This window comes from Protomyctophum parallelum, assembly GCF_964188405.1.
Source record: "Protomyctophum parallelum genome assembly, chromosome: 6".
In the NCBI taxonomy this organism is placed as follows: Eukaryota; Metazoa; Chordata; class Actinopteri; order Myctophiformes; family Myctophidae; genus Protomyctophum; species Protomyctophum parallelum.
Window position 1 is genome coordinate 50793444 of NC_139701.1, and position 13713 is coordinate 50807156.

At 42.3% G+C, this 13713-nt stretch overlaps 1 protein-coding gene across 1 annotated transcript in view; it reads left to right on the plus strand.

The window, feature by feature from the left end:
• Positions 1–670: 670 nt before the first annotated feature.
• LOC310860076 (major facilitator superfamily domain-containing protein 8-like) overlaps positions 671–13713 on the plus strand; it is a 37311-nt gene continuing 24268 nt past the window's right edge. Inside the window, exons 1-6 of the mRNA XM_083766839.1 lie at positions 671–1278; positions 5953–6138; positions 7930–7992; positions 9653–9772; positions 10557–10636; positions 12650–12786. Coding sequence (XP_083622965.1) covers positions 1200–1278; positions 5953–6138; positions 7930–7992; positions 9653–9772; positions 10557–10636; positions 12650–12786 — 665 coding nt within the window. The 5' untranslated portion in view covers positions 671–1199. The remainder of the gene's footprint in view (positions 1279–5952; positions 6139–7929; positions 7993–9652; positions 9773–10556; positions 10637–12649; positions 12787–13713) is intronic.

The window sequence follows — 13713 nt, forward strand, 5'->3', positions numbered from 1 at the left end:
TGGCTTTTAATGTTTGTGTTGGCACCGTTTGTTTTATATCACCATTACATCACCTAATCAACATGAGTTAGACTTTAATATATTAGTGCCCCTCACTTCACGGGTGTGATTTTTTAGCTCAGGACCACTAACATATTTCAGTTAAATACTGTACTACATAAATTGTTCAATTTCGAGCTTTTTTTTAAAAAGTAAATGCATTTAACAAAAATATTTTATTCATTTCCATTTTAAAACATTTCCCCATGGACCACCTGCAGACGTTTGGCTAAAAATAAAATAAAATAAAATAAAATAAAATAAAATAAAATAAAATAAAATAAAATAAAATAAAATAAAATAAAATAAAATAAAATAAAATAAAATAAATGCAATGAAATGAAATGAAATGAAATGAATTGAAATAAAATAAAATAAAATAAATTAAATTAAATTAAATGAAATTAAATGAAATTAAATGAAATTAAATGAAATTAAATGAAATTAAATGAAATTAAATGAAATTAAATAAAATAATCTCTCTCTCTCTCTCTCTCTCTCTCTCTCTCTCTCTCTCTCTCTCTCTCTCTCTCTCTCTCTCCCTAGCTCTCTCTCTCTCTATGGGACGATTTGCCAACCGGAAGTGATTCCTGGTCGCCTGGCCCAAACTATTGGGCTCTAGGGCGATGAGTGTGACGGGAGGAGTGTGCAGTTGCTGTTGTCCGTGCGTGTGTGTAGTTGGCTTGGCTAGCCTGCAACAGATCTCGTCGCGTCCAGCCCAGTGGCCGTGTCGCCGTTCATTTGGTATTTTGCTTAATACATTCAATTTCAGCCTCGGACGGTTCTTCTTCCTGAGTTGTTTGTTGAAGGTAAACGCCTTTAAAATATTAGTTGCCTGCGGCTGCTGGATATGGTGCACCTTGAGGAATTACAACACGGCAGCAATAATAACACAGGGACAGACAGGGACAGACAATTCCTCGCGTGTTGGTCTCGTTGAAGATCATCTCTCTAGACATTATAATTTATAAATGATAGGAATAGTTTACCAGACGCAGTGTCACGGAGGACTTCTATGCAGCACAAGATGATCCCGCGGTGGGATGTAATTGAACGCACCGTTCTCTGGATTAGGTCCTTATCTGCACCGTTCGCCTGGAGGACATGACAACAACATTATTGTTATTATTGTATATCACAACGCTGTAGGCATCGTCAATATGGTGGACTATCGAAAGAAAAAGATTTTGACATACTTCACAATTGGACTCATCTTCCTTCTAAGTGGCATCGAGTATGGTGAGATGAGATTATTCAAATCATTCAATAGGCTACCTTAATTGTTTATGTAGACTTCTTATGTCAAATGAATGATGACGGGGATTTATTATCACTAATAAAATGGCCATGCACACCATGGCATAATCCTTCACTATATGCCACAACGGCTTTAAACAAATTAACAAGCCACAGCCCACTATTCAGGAGTCTGAATGGAATGAACGATTCATTCATTAGAAGACAGAAGTGGGTTATTATTTAAAGAGCTGACATGCTGTGACTCTCCCATGATCCATCTAACCAGAATCAGCACCCTGTAGGCTAATTGATCTCAATAAGAAATATGATAGTATCAAAACAATTTCAGAGGTGACTCGTTATATTGAGACAAAACTCGGATACTGAACTGATACCTGGAAAAACAAAAGTTGTTTAACCAAACCAACTGCTGTGTAATAGATCACCAAGATCAGTGCAGGTTCCTAATCCTAGCTCTGGTCCATACCTCTAATGCCGTCGATATAACCAAATGGAGGTTCCATTTGTACACTGCCGAGTTACAGACCCATAAGGGTCCATTTGGTTCCATTTGTACACTGCAGACTTGCAGAGTTACAGACCCATAAGGGTCCATTTGGTTCCATTTGTACAATCTCGATCAGAGTTACAGACCCATAAGGTTCCATTTAGTGCCAAACTATCATTTAGCTGGGGACCCCCTGGAACTCCCTCAAGGACCCCTGGGGGTCCCCGGACTCCACTTTTTGAACCACTGCCATTGTAAACTCAAACTGACCGGCACACATACACTTCTCTTGTTGGCAACTTGCAGTGTCATCATTGACCTGCTGGTTAAAGTAATGGCTCCTACAGTATGTAATGACAGCCTGCTTTATTTCCATAAGTGGGTCTCCTGACCCCTGGTATTCCATTTAAAGTTTGTGGCTCAGCAGCACTCTCCTCCTTTGTCTACGAGAAACATTGTCATGTGAGAATCCCCACATTAATTTGGTCGCGGACCCAAATCTGAAAACTATTTGTAGGCTACCAGGGACCCCCCCCAGAAAGAGAAGACTTATGTTAAAGAATGCAAAATTATTAAACTTTTCAAACTTTTTTTCCCCTTTTGTCCTCACACGTCTCAATATTTGCCATTGACAATGCAATGATGTAAATGTGTGGCAACACAAACATTAAATGCCATTGACAATGAAGGGAAAATGTACGTCATATGTAGACGAGCAAATCGGCTAAACCAATCGGCTAGTTGTTCATGAGATGATGTACAGTATAATGATAAAAGCACCCCTCACTTCACACGGGTGTGATTTTTAGTATAAAAAATACTGTAGCAGATGACACAAGCTTGCAGTGTGAGGCACGTAGTGATTTTTGAGGGGCTCCTATGCCCAGCTTTGAGGGTTTGTGTGAACCAGAGTAATCTAGTAAGAGAGTGGCAACACACTCTGGTGTGAACACAAACATTGGCTGATGATTGGCTGATCACCCCATAGTGAATTTAGCGATGACTTGATTGGCTGAGCAGTAAATGTTGAGGATAAAAGTGAGGGCAGAAAAGTGAAGACATCAAAAGTGATTGGCCGGAATGCCATTTGTGATGATTTGATTGGCTGACCACCACGGAATGTGATGTATAATGATAAGAGTGCCCCTCCCTTCACACAAGTGTGATTGTATTATTAAATACGTATAGTATAACCATCACTATCACAGTGAAATAAATCTAGATTGATTTACAAAGTCCTGAAAAGAAGTTCATACTCACTCACTGGACTGGTTTTAAGAGGAGGATGGGGACCCAGGAGGAGTTCAGCATTCAGAATCTCAATAAAAGACACCGATGTCTAGTATGAATACCACTTTGACAGTGCAATGATGGCCTTTATGACCTGTAACTGTTGACCCAACATTGTGTGCTAGTTTGTCAAACAGGAAAACAGGAAAAACAGCACGCACGGTGCTGTTTTTCCTGTATTAACCCATTCGGTTAAAAAAAAAAGGTTTTGTCCCTGGGGGTCACTGCAAAACGTCTGGGTTTCCGAGGCTACTGCACCTCCTTTTTTGTGTAGAAACAGGAACCTCCCTTTTCTTAGTCCACGGCATCCCGGGTGCTTCTGTGTTTATTCCTATAGCCTACTAACAACAACACAACAAGATTAGGGCAGTGGTGCTGACAATCTGCTGCTGTTGCGCAATATGTCTGGAGAGATTTGTTTGTCATTCACTCAAACAGGTTTGTGCAGTTGCCAGTTACTGTAAATGTTGGAGTGGCGTGTTCCACATAGGCTACTGTGGTAAATATGACAATACAACAAGTTAACACTAATTATGCTAAGGACGTGTATACACGTCTTTTCTAATCAAACCGTGGGGGGGCCTTGGAAGTGTATACATGTCTTTAGGTCCTTTTAATGACATAAAACGAGATAGCTGTAATTCAATTCATTATTATTTTGTTTTTGGGCCTTTCCTTCTTCAGCAATCCTAGACTTGTCTTGCGCATGCACAGTAGCCTTGCAGACCCAAAACGAAAGAATGTTTTATCGTTGGGTAATATTTTGGCCACAATTCGGTGCTGTATGATGTGGTGGACAACAGGCAAACATTGATCAAAATATTGTAATTGTATAGACTTCTTGTAAATTAATGAAGGCAGATGTTTAACGATCCTTTATGATAATGTAACTCTTGAGTAACCTGACTCATCTGACCATCTGCATGGTCTCTCTCGGGCAGAGACGATGCACTCCGAACCAGTGCTGATCGGAGCGATATGTGGCCGCTATGTGGCCGCTATAGAGGCACGGTCAACGCAAGACTGGTGACATATTGAAACTGTGCCACAGCGCACGTGTAAACACAACCCAACAAGACTACAACTCCAAATTATTGTGGAGATATCAGATTTTTATCAGAGTTTTTGTTTCACTGTTTCGGGTTCATCGTTTCTGCCCGAGAGAGACCAGACGCAAGCAGGAGGAGGGAACTTGTGAACTCAATACTGCCGCAATCTGGCGGAGTCAGGCTATTGAGAGCGTAACAATGAAATCCAGTGGACCTGTAAGGATCCATTTGGTTTAATTTTACACTCTCAAGAGTTAAAGATGTAATAAGGGTCAATTAGATTACCAACTCTCCATCATTTAGCTGGGGACCTACTGGAACCCCCTCAAGGACCACTGATGGTCCCTGGATCCACTGCTTTAAGACAGTTCCCAAACTGCAGATCGGGTCCCCTGATGATTAGCTTAAAGGTATATTCAGTGATTTCACTTAATTCAAATATCACTTCTTTTTTTTGGCGTTCGTTTTTGGCTAGGTGGCCCAGCCTTCATCCAATCAGGATAGAGAGGGGGGCCTTCCGCCAATCATGATCGAGTGGGGCCGGGCCTTGGTGTGCGTGCTGTTGGCCTGTTGCGTGTCGCCCCACTGTAGTGCGTGCATGTGCAGATCTTGTTACCGGGGCAGACGTGCAGAGACTTGGTGCATAATCGATTACAAAAGAGACGGAGGAAAAAACAATTGTGAGAATAGCCGTTGTGATATATTATATTCATCTGTGGAACCGAGTCAAACTAAATGTACAGTAATGTCTCAACTCCTACAATTCCAAATAAATGTGGTTATTTTGGGGGAATCGCAGCCTGGAACATTTGGGAACCCCTTTGCTTTTGAGACATTTATGTCCAGTACTTGGTTTGGACTAGTCATTGGTTAGACGAGTCATTAGTCCTACAACTACAACCTATCTCAAACCTATCTAAAACCCCTTTTGGTGTTTTACCCCCTCAGGCCGGGAACCCATTTTTGGGTTCTGTACAGTATTACAAAATTACAAAAAATGTATGCTGCTATGCAAATAATTATTTGAAGTTTTTCAGAGAACTTAGGTCAGGCTTTAGAAGGCGTTTTTAGAATCGGCCTCAGGCCTAAATGGGTTAACAAAACTAATATGAACCATGTTCCTGTTTTCCAGTGGTGGGAAGTAACTAAACTACTTTTACTTAAGTGCTGTACTTAAGTACAATTTTGAGGTATTTGTACCTTACTTGAGTATTTCCAATTTGCAGTGCTTTTACTTCTACTCCACTACATCTCAGAGGCACAATTTGTACTTTTACTTCACCGCAGTTATTTGAAAACTTTAGTTACTTTGGAGATTTTAATTTGGATTAACCCTATACATTTCGGCCATTTGAAAATGTTCAATAGATTTTGTACACATTTTGAACTTGTGAAATGGCACATTTTGCACAATGAGCACTTTTACTTTTAGTACTTTAAGTACATTTTTTATGCCGATACTTTTGTACTTTTACTCGAGTACATTTTCAATCCCGTACTTTTACTTGTAACGAAGCAGTTCTAAATTGCAGTAGTGGTACCGTTACTTAAAACCCATTTTGGGCGGGAACCCCTTTTGGTGTTAGCATTATGCTTTAGCTACTGAAAAATAGCAGATCTACAAGCTCGTAGATCTACAAGCTCGTAGCTTGTAGGTCTGCTATTTTTGAAAAATCGAAGAACGACTGACACGGAAACATAGCTTTTTCAGAAAACTGTCAGGACGTAGAAGACATTTTTAGAATCTGATCTCGGGTCAGAATGGGTTAAGTAAAACAATTGATAACTTTTCTTTCTGTCCTGTCCTGTCTGTGGTGTAAATGCCAGCTGTGATCCTGCCCACCATATGGAGGTACCTGCAGACCCTCGGCGCCGCGCCCTACTTCCTGGGTCTGGGACTGTCTGCGTTCAGCCTGACGGGCCTGCTGTCCGGGCCTCTCTTTGGCCACTGGTCCGACAGGACGCGGACCACCAAGAAGATCATCCTCTTTGCCAACATGTTCGAGATAGTGGGTACGTTTTGGGGCCGATTCATACTCCTATTTTACCGCTGTTTCGGCGCTGTAGTGCCAAAATGATTTAGGCTCGTCAGAAATTTCCAGTAGCACCGAAGAGCCGACTTTAGGACGGTACCCGCCCCCCCCCCCCGAACCTCAAATGACGTCACATTGTAGGCTCTACAGTGCCGAACCGACTTTTATTCGGCTCTAAAATAGGAGTATGAATCGGCGCTTATAGGCTTCACTAAATCCCACCCCAATGCCAATTCAAATAGTTTAGCAACGGTCGCTATGCAGGTCAAGCTTTCTTCGCTGCTAACGTGGACAAGGATGGGTTTGGGGAGGGACTTAGTGAAGGGCTAATTCCACTCGTTTTGCCAAAAACAATATAATTGTCGCTGTCGGGGCAAAAAAAACGGCAAACTCCATTTTTGTCTCCACCAACTGAAGGATGCCAACGCTGAACCTCTGCCACGATGTTTCCACAACGTCCTGTAATAGCGCCGCCATGAGGCCGATTTAGGAAAAACACGACTTTACATTACTCGTACACGTTACATTTGATCCATAAATCACGCACATCGGTATACACTATCTCTATAGTCATGTGATCAACACGGACCTGTCCGCTTCCCATTTTTCATCCCTATTGCCTTCCAAAGTTTGCAGGATTGGTCTGTTTTGAACACAATGCCTCAAATCATGACACAGCGTGTGATTTCCCTGGAATTATGCACATACATTCCCACTAGGCCGAGGAAGAAAGTGAAGTGAGGAGTGCCTTTGTTTGCTTTTGTATGTCACAGCGCCGGGCATGAATAAGACAAACATAAAAAGTCCATAGACTTAGCTGCCACATGATGTCACAGGGGTGGCCTGCTTTAAAGCAAACACTAAAAGTCCATAGACCTAGCTGGCACATGACGTCACAACAAAAAGCCGGATGTCGGAGGTGGGGATAGCACCCCTCAAAGAATATCGAACCAATGAAAAGTATTAAAACCCACAAAACCAGCTAACTCCATTGATCGTCCAGCTGTCTGCAAAACCAGCCACCTCCTCCGTAGCCAACATAAAACAGGGCAATATACGCGGCCGTGCACGATATAAAAGTTTTCTGGAAATTAAATCAAAAGCTTGATTCAGATTCAGAATTTTATCAACAGTCTCCAACAAGCGAGTGCTAAAGCGGCGGTCCACACACCACACTACAGCAAGGTGCTACCACTTTACCAGCACGGACTGTCCATTCACTAAGTTGACCACTTTCCAGAAAATAGTAGTCCAAATATGACTTCTCATGTTTAAGCCCAAGAGTGCTTGCCTCAGCAAGTTGGCTGATGGAGAAGTGAGAGCAGAAAATGGAAGCACCTGCTTTGGGGCGGGCCTCTGTTTCCCTGGTTAGGCGTTTCCCTGGTTAGGCGTAGCCCGTGAAAGGAACACGTTATTCTAACCAGTTCCTTTCCCCTCTGTCAGCATTATTTTGCACCTCGTTGTTCCATTATGGAGTGTTGTTACAAAATACAAATTGAAATGTATTGTGTAAAAGGGAAACTTAGTAATCATTAATAGCGGGTAACGTTTAAAATCCTCTCATCCTCTCACATACTAGAGGTCTTCACAGGTCCAATTTACCAACCCGTAATGGACCCGCAATTCCTTTAAAAATTTGAATTCTAGCTCCAACTGGAGCCAAACGGACCCGGCTATCATAATAAATATGAGGACTGTACCCATACGAAGCCCGAAAAGGACCCGAAATGACTTGACGCGTTTCTCCTCCCTGTCTCACCCTCCCCTCCAGGTAACTTCATGTACTTCATGGGCTACTCCAAGTGGCTGCTGTTGTCCAGTAGACTGGTAGCAGGTGAGTCACCGTCTGAGGCCCGACCACGTTTGACGTAGGAAAGACGTCTGTGGGTGGGAGACTTATTACTGCTACACACACCTGTAACTGGCAGCTGTTGAGCACGCCTAGCATTCTTATCTACAGGTTTACAAATAAAGCATATTTATTATTTACATAGGACAGTCTGTGTTCCACACAGTGTTGGTTTCGTCGACTAAAACCAAGACGAAAAATGTTCGTCGACTACCTTTTTTCACTGACGAAAACTACATGGAAACTAAATGAAAACTAAGCTATGATGACTAAAACTAAGACTAAATATACTGACAATTTCGTCAACGGATAAAAACTAGAGTAAAATATTAGGAAGGGACTAGTGGACAAGAGATCCAGTATGAGTAAAAGACAAGTCATTTTACACTTTGTTGCATGCTGAAAATAGCCGATCTACAAGCTCACAACGCGTCGCAAGGCATCAAGGCCCGCCAAAACACATTTTAGTCGACTGAATCACCTGTAGATTTAGTCGACTAAAATCATTTGACATTTAGTCGACTAAAACTAGACTAACGCTGTCACTAATACATTCCAGGTGACTGAAATGTGACAAAAACTAAGTGAAAACTATTCAAGGGACTATGACTAAAACTAAAATAGAAATTTGCTGCCAAAAACAACACTGGTTCCACATATACCTTGGTGTGCCTGGAAGGTACACATTGTGTACCTGGTTTGCTCGGGTTGGGATTCTTTAGGGTTTTAGCGATTCTGGTTTCCTTAACGATTCCCCCATAATGGTCCGATTCTCTTAACGGTTCCCTTTAACGACTCCCATATATTATAAAATCAATATAATTTTGACTTTGTAGTGGTTCTCAAAGTGGATTTCTTGCTGTGGGTTCCTTGAGGGTGGTTCTAAATCTAAATGCACCCTTATACAGGATTGTAAGAGTGTACAAATGGAACCCGGATGGACCCATAAAGGGTCCATTTGTACACACTCAAGAGTTATGGTGGTCCTTCTAAATAAATGGTCCACGTGACCAAGTGTGGTAAATCGGTTGGGGAAACGGTTTCCGGACGTGACAGACCGCTTTCTTCTGTTTCCTCCGGTTCAGGATCCCAACCCGACCCCGCGGCCACAATGTCCTTATGCTGGGCCTTTCATTGTGGCGTTTGTCCAGCATGTTCTCTCTTGTGTCAATGTGTGTTTTTTTTATCCCATTCTGAACGGGAACACCTTTTGGTGTTTTAAGCATTATGTTATGCTTTAGCTATTGAAAAATAGCAGATCTACAAGCACAAGCTTGTAGGTCTGCTATTTTTTTTTTAGCTCAAATCTTTGCTTCATGGGGGTGTCCCTGGAAGGAACAACATATTTTCAGATGGGGGGGGTCGGCGGCCAATTACATATATTTTTGGGGGTCCTTGACATGAAAATATTTTGAGAACCACTGACATAGAAACAGAGGTTTTTCAGAAAACTGTTTTTTAATCTGCCTCAGGTCAAAATGGGTTAATTCAAAAGCATCAAAAGTAGCAGATCCGGAAGCTTGACACTCTTGTGTGACACTAGTGTGGAATGCTCATGTATAGGCCGTTAATTTACGAAAGAAGTAAGCACAAAAAATTTAAACGTGGACATTTAATTATTATTATTATTCCATTTTCTCTGTAGGGATTGGTACGGGTGCTGGCTCGTCCATCTTTGGTTTCCTTACCAGGAGCACCGCCACAGAGGACCGCGCCACTGTGTTCGCTGCTGTCATGGCCTGTCGGCAAGCTGGCCTGCTGATTGGTCAGTGCCAGTGTCTGTCTGTCTGTCTGTCTGTCGTTGTGCCTTTATGTTTGTACATGTATTATGAAATGTGGACGTTATTAACACATTCCGAGCCATACATGTCCAAAAACTCCTCACTTTAATGCCACTGCAATTTGTTGCACGCATGCTCGTTTCGTGCACGCGCCCGCGACTCACCAGACCTGGATTCCGCTTAGCTTTCTTTTTTACGCTTGCGTTGTCGCAGCCCCTCTTGGGCAGACCTGTAGCAGACCTGTCGCTGATTTGCAAGGCCCTTAAGCGTGTAACTGTACTGTAGCCTCCTGTTAGCAGTGCCCCTACGCCTAGAACCGGCATCCATCCTGGAACGGATAAAAGTTTTAAAATAAAAGATTCTCCACGCTCCATACACTCCTGTAATGTCGATCTTTAGCCGCTTTCATCTCGGAATTGAACCTCCCGATCTGGTGATATGGATAATGAGATAAAGTATGATCTGAGGATGTCAATAAAAACCTAGTGCGTCGCTCCGGCTAGCAGATTAGCGTGAGGACCCGCGATTTGTAGTTTTTTTTGTATTTCTTGCGTGGCAAGGTCTATACCGAGGTGCCCAACATCATGCCAGCATGGAATGTGTTTTTACTTTTTAAAGAGGTTATTTCGTGAGGTAGCACTCCCACTGGTAAAACATAATCATATCATATCATAATAATCATAATCATGATCATGATCATAATCATATCAAAACATATCCATGGTCCACCACTGGACATGTCCCTTAACTATGTTTTGTCTTTCACAGGTCCAGCATTCAACATTTTCCTGAGACTGTGTGATTTCAAAATCGGTCCTTTTGTGGTCAATAAATACACTGCCCCCGGGGTAAGGACTGACATCCATTTATTATGAGCTATTAAGTGAATACCAGTGAATGAACACAACTGTTCCCCTTTGAGTTGCATGTGTCATTGCTGCCCCCCGCTGTTAAAAAATGTAACTGACTGGATGATTTTCCTTTCATGCTGTGTTTGTCATAGTTGCACCTTGTCTCACGAGGTGAATATGGAGCTTATAGATCTGCTATTAAAAAACCCCCACATTTTTAAAATATAATAATACAATGACATGCCCAAAATAGGTTGGAAGTATTCTCTCAATCCAGATAATCTTTGCTACAGCCTTTGAATGTCAGCGATAGCGTTAGACTCTATACCGTCACATGCCGTATCTGTCGCGCAAATTATCAAGACATTAGAAAGTAGCCGGCGTATATCATATTGTGAAAATGATATCACTACTACTATAATAATAATAATAGAATGATTGAAAGAAAGAACTGTCTGCTAGCGTGCTGCTTGCTTATGTCATGGATATACTGTACTGTACTGTACTGGACTTTTGTCATCAGTAATTCAACAAAAAAATAACACGCACAAATAGTGCGTGTTATTCTGTGTTGTGCATATGGAGCCTATTGCAGCGTTGTTTTTGGCAGCAAATTTAAATTTTTGTTTAGTCATAGTCTTTGGAATAAAACTTCATCTTGCTTTAGTCATATTTTAGTCACCTGGAATGTTTTAGTGTTAGACTAAATCTACAGTTGATTTAGTCGAGCCTTTTTTTTTTTGTCGGGTCTTGATGCCGTCGTAATGCCACATGCTGAAAATATCTTTTTTCAGCATGCAACCAAGTGTAAAATGACTTATAGTGGATCTCTTGTCCACTAGTCCCTTTCTAACATTTTAGTAAAATTTCTATTTGTTGACGAAATTGCTCATATATTGAATCTCAGTTTTAGTCACCATAGCTTAGTTTTAATTTAGTTTCCATTTAGTTTTCGTCAGTGAAAACTAATGTCGACGGACATTCTCTTGTCATAGTATTAACAGTTTGACTGTTAACCCGCATTTTAATCAACCCCCCTTCACTGCCGAGATTGTTGTATTACCTTTAGAGCATACGCTGAATTATTTGGGCTTTTAAATCCAGCGAAAAAAGCTCCCTCGGTTTGTTGTGATCCGAGCGTATCATCCACCATCTTGGTGCACCCGGAAGACTCACACAAGACTCGTCTCAATGAGGCGTTGCACCCCATGCATTTCCATTGGCCTCAATTTCCCAGAAGCCCTAGCAGCCCACAGCATGTGACGATTTCCGGTTTCGTCATCAAAGCGAATGCATCTAGTCTCTATCTCCGCGATGAAGACGAATTTTCTTTTTATTTATTACAATACAGCGGATTAAACACATAAAACAAAAGGCGGGTATGTCGTATATCGCAGTGACAGTAACCTGGATTAAACCATTCCCGGCACGGAAACTGTTAAGCGGTATTCATAGTCTGGATTTTCGGTGGTGGTGAGGTGACCACTGAACTACAGCATGACGTCGCGAGCCGCGGTGAAGAGCAAACCACCGCCACCGCCCCAACCCCTCTCTCTCTGTTTTTACTCACCACCGCTCAACGTTATTTCAGCTCCGGTGGTCACCTCACCACCGGAGCGGTGGTCACCTCACCACCGGAGCGGTGGTCACCTCACCACCGAAAATCCAGACTATGAATGGGCCTTTAACCCATTCTGAACGGGAACCCATTTTGGTGTTAGCATCATGTTATGCTTTAGCTATTGAAAAATAGCAGATCTACAAGCTCATAGCGCGCCACCGAGTGGCACGCTACGAGCTTGTAGGTCTGCTATTTTTTGAAAAATCGAAGAACGACTGACATTTTTTTTTAATCTGATCTCAGGTCAGAATGGGTTAATCAGACCAGTGTGTGTGTCCAGTTGGAAACCTCGTATGAATCTGATCTCGGGTCAGAATGGGTTTTAAGTCGACGAAAACAAACACTGATATGGAAGTCCTATTGTGACCTGTCTCATGCTCGTTCCTCAGCTCTTCATGTGTCTGCTGTGGATCCTGCTGCAGCTGGCCGTGGTGTGCATGTACTGGGACCTGCAACCTCAGGACATGAGGCCCGAGTCCCGGACCAGCGTCATCAGGGCCGACGGCCTGCAGGCGCCGGAGAGCGGGTAGGTGGTGCCGCCCGCCCCCCCCCCAAGGCACAATGAACCCCCCAGTTAGGACGGGGAAAACCCCTGTTTTCGGTGTTTTAAACCCATTCAGGCCTGAAGAAAATGTCTTCTAAATCCTGACAGTTTTCTGAAATAACCTATGTTTCTAGGCCTATATCACTCAATATTTCATGTCAAGGACCCCAAAAATGATCTGTAATTGGACCTCCGACCCCCATCTGAAAATATGATGTTCCAGGGACCCTCCCCAGAAGCAAAGATTTGAGTTAAAAAAACGTTCGTTCTGAAATAATTACATTCCAAATTTGAGGCACATTTTCATGATTTTTCAAAAATAGCAGACCTACAAGCTCGTAGCGCGCCACTCGGTGGCGCGCTATGAGCTTGTAGATCTGCTATTTTTCAATAGCTAAATCATAACGTTGTCTTTAATACACCAAAAGGGGTTCCCACCCAGAATGGGTTAAACCCATTTTTAGATCTGGGAACGATTCTACAAAATGTCTTTTCTGAAAATACCTCATGTTTCTGTATCAGTGGTGCTAAATAGTTCATCTCAAGGACCCCCAAAACGTATATGTATTCGGGCTCCGACCCCCAATCTGAAAACATGTTGTTCCAGCAACCCCCCCCCCCCCCCCCCCCCCCCCCCCAGAAGCAAATATTTGAGTAAAAAAACGTTCTGAAAGAATATATATTATATAAATGTGCGTGCAAATCTTACATATATATTCTTTCAGAGCGAACGTTTTTAACTCATATCTTTGCTTCTGGGGAGGTCCTTGGAAGAGCATATTTTCAGATGCGGGGGCCAAATAGAGATAATTCTGGGGGTCCTTGACATGGAAAAGGTTGAGCACCACTGACATAGAAACATGAGGTTTTTCAGAAAACTGTCAGGATTTAGAAGACTTTTTTTTTTCT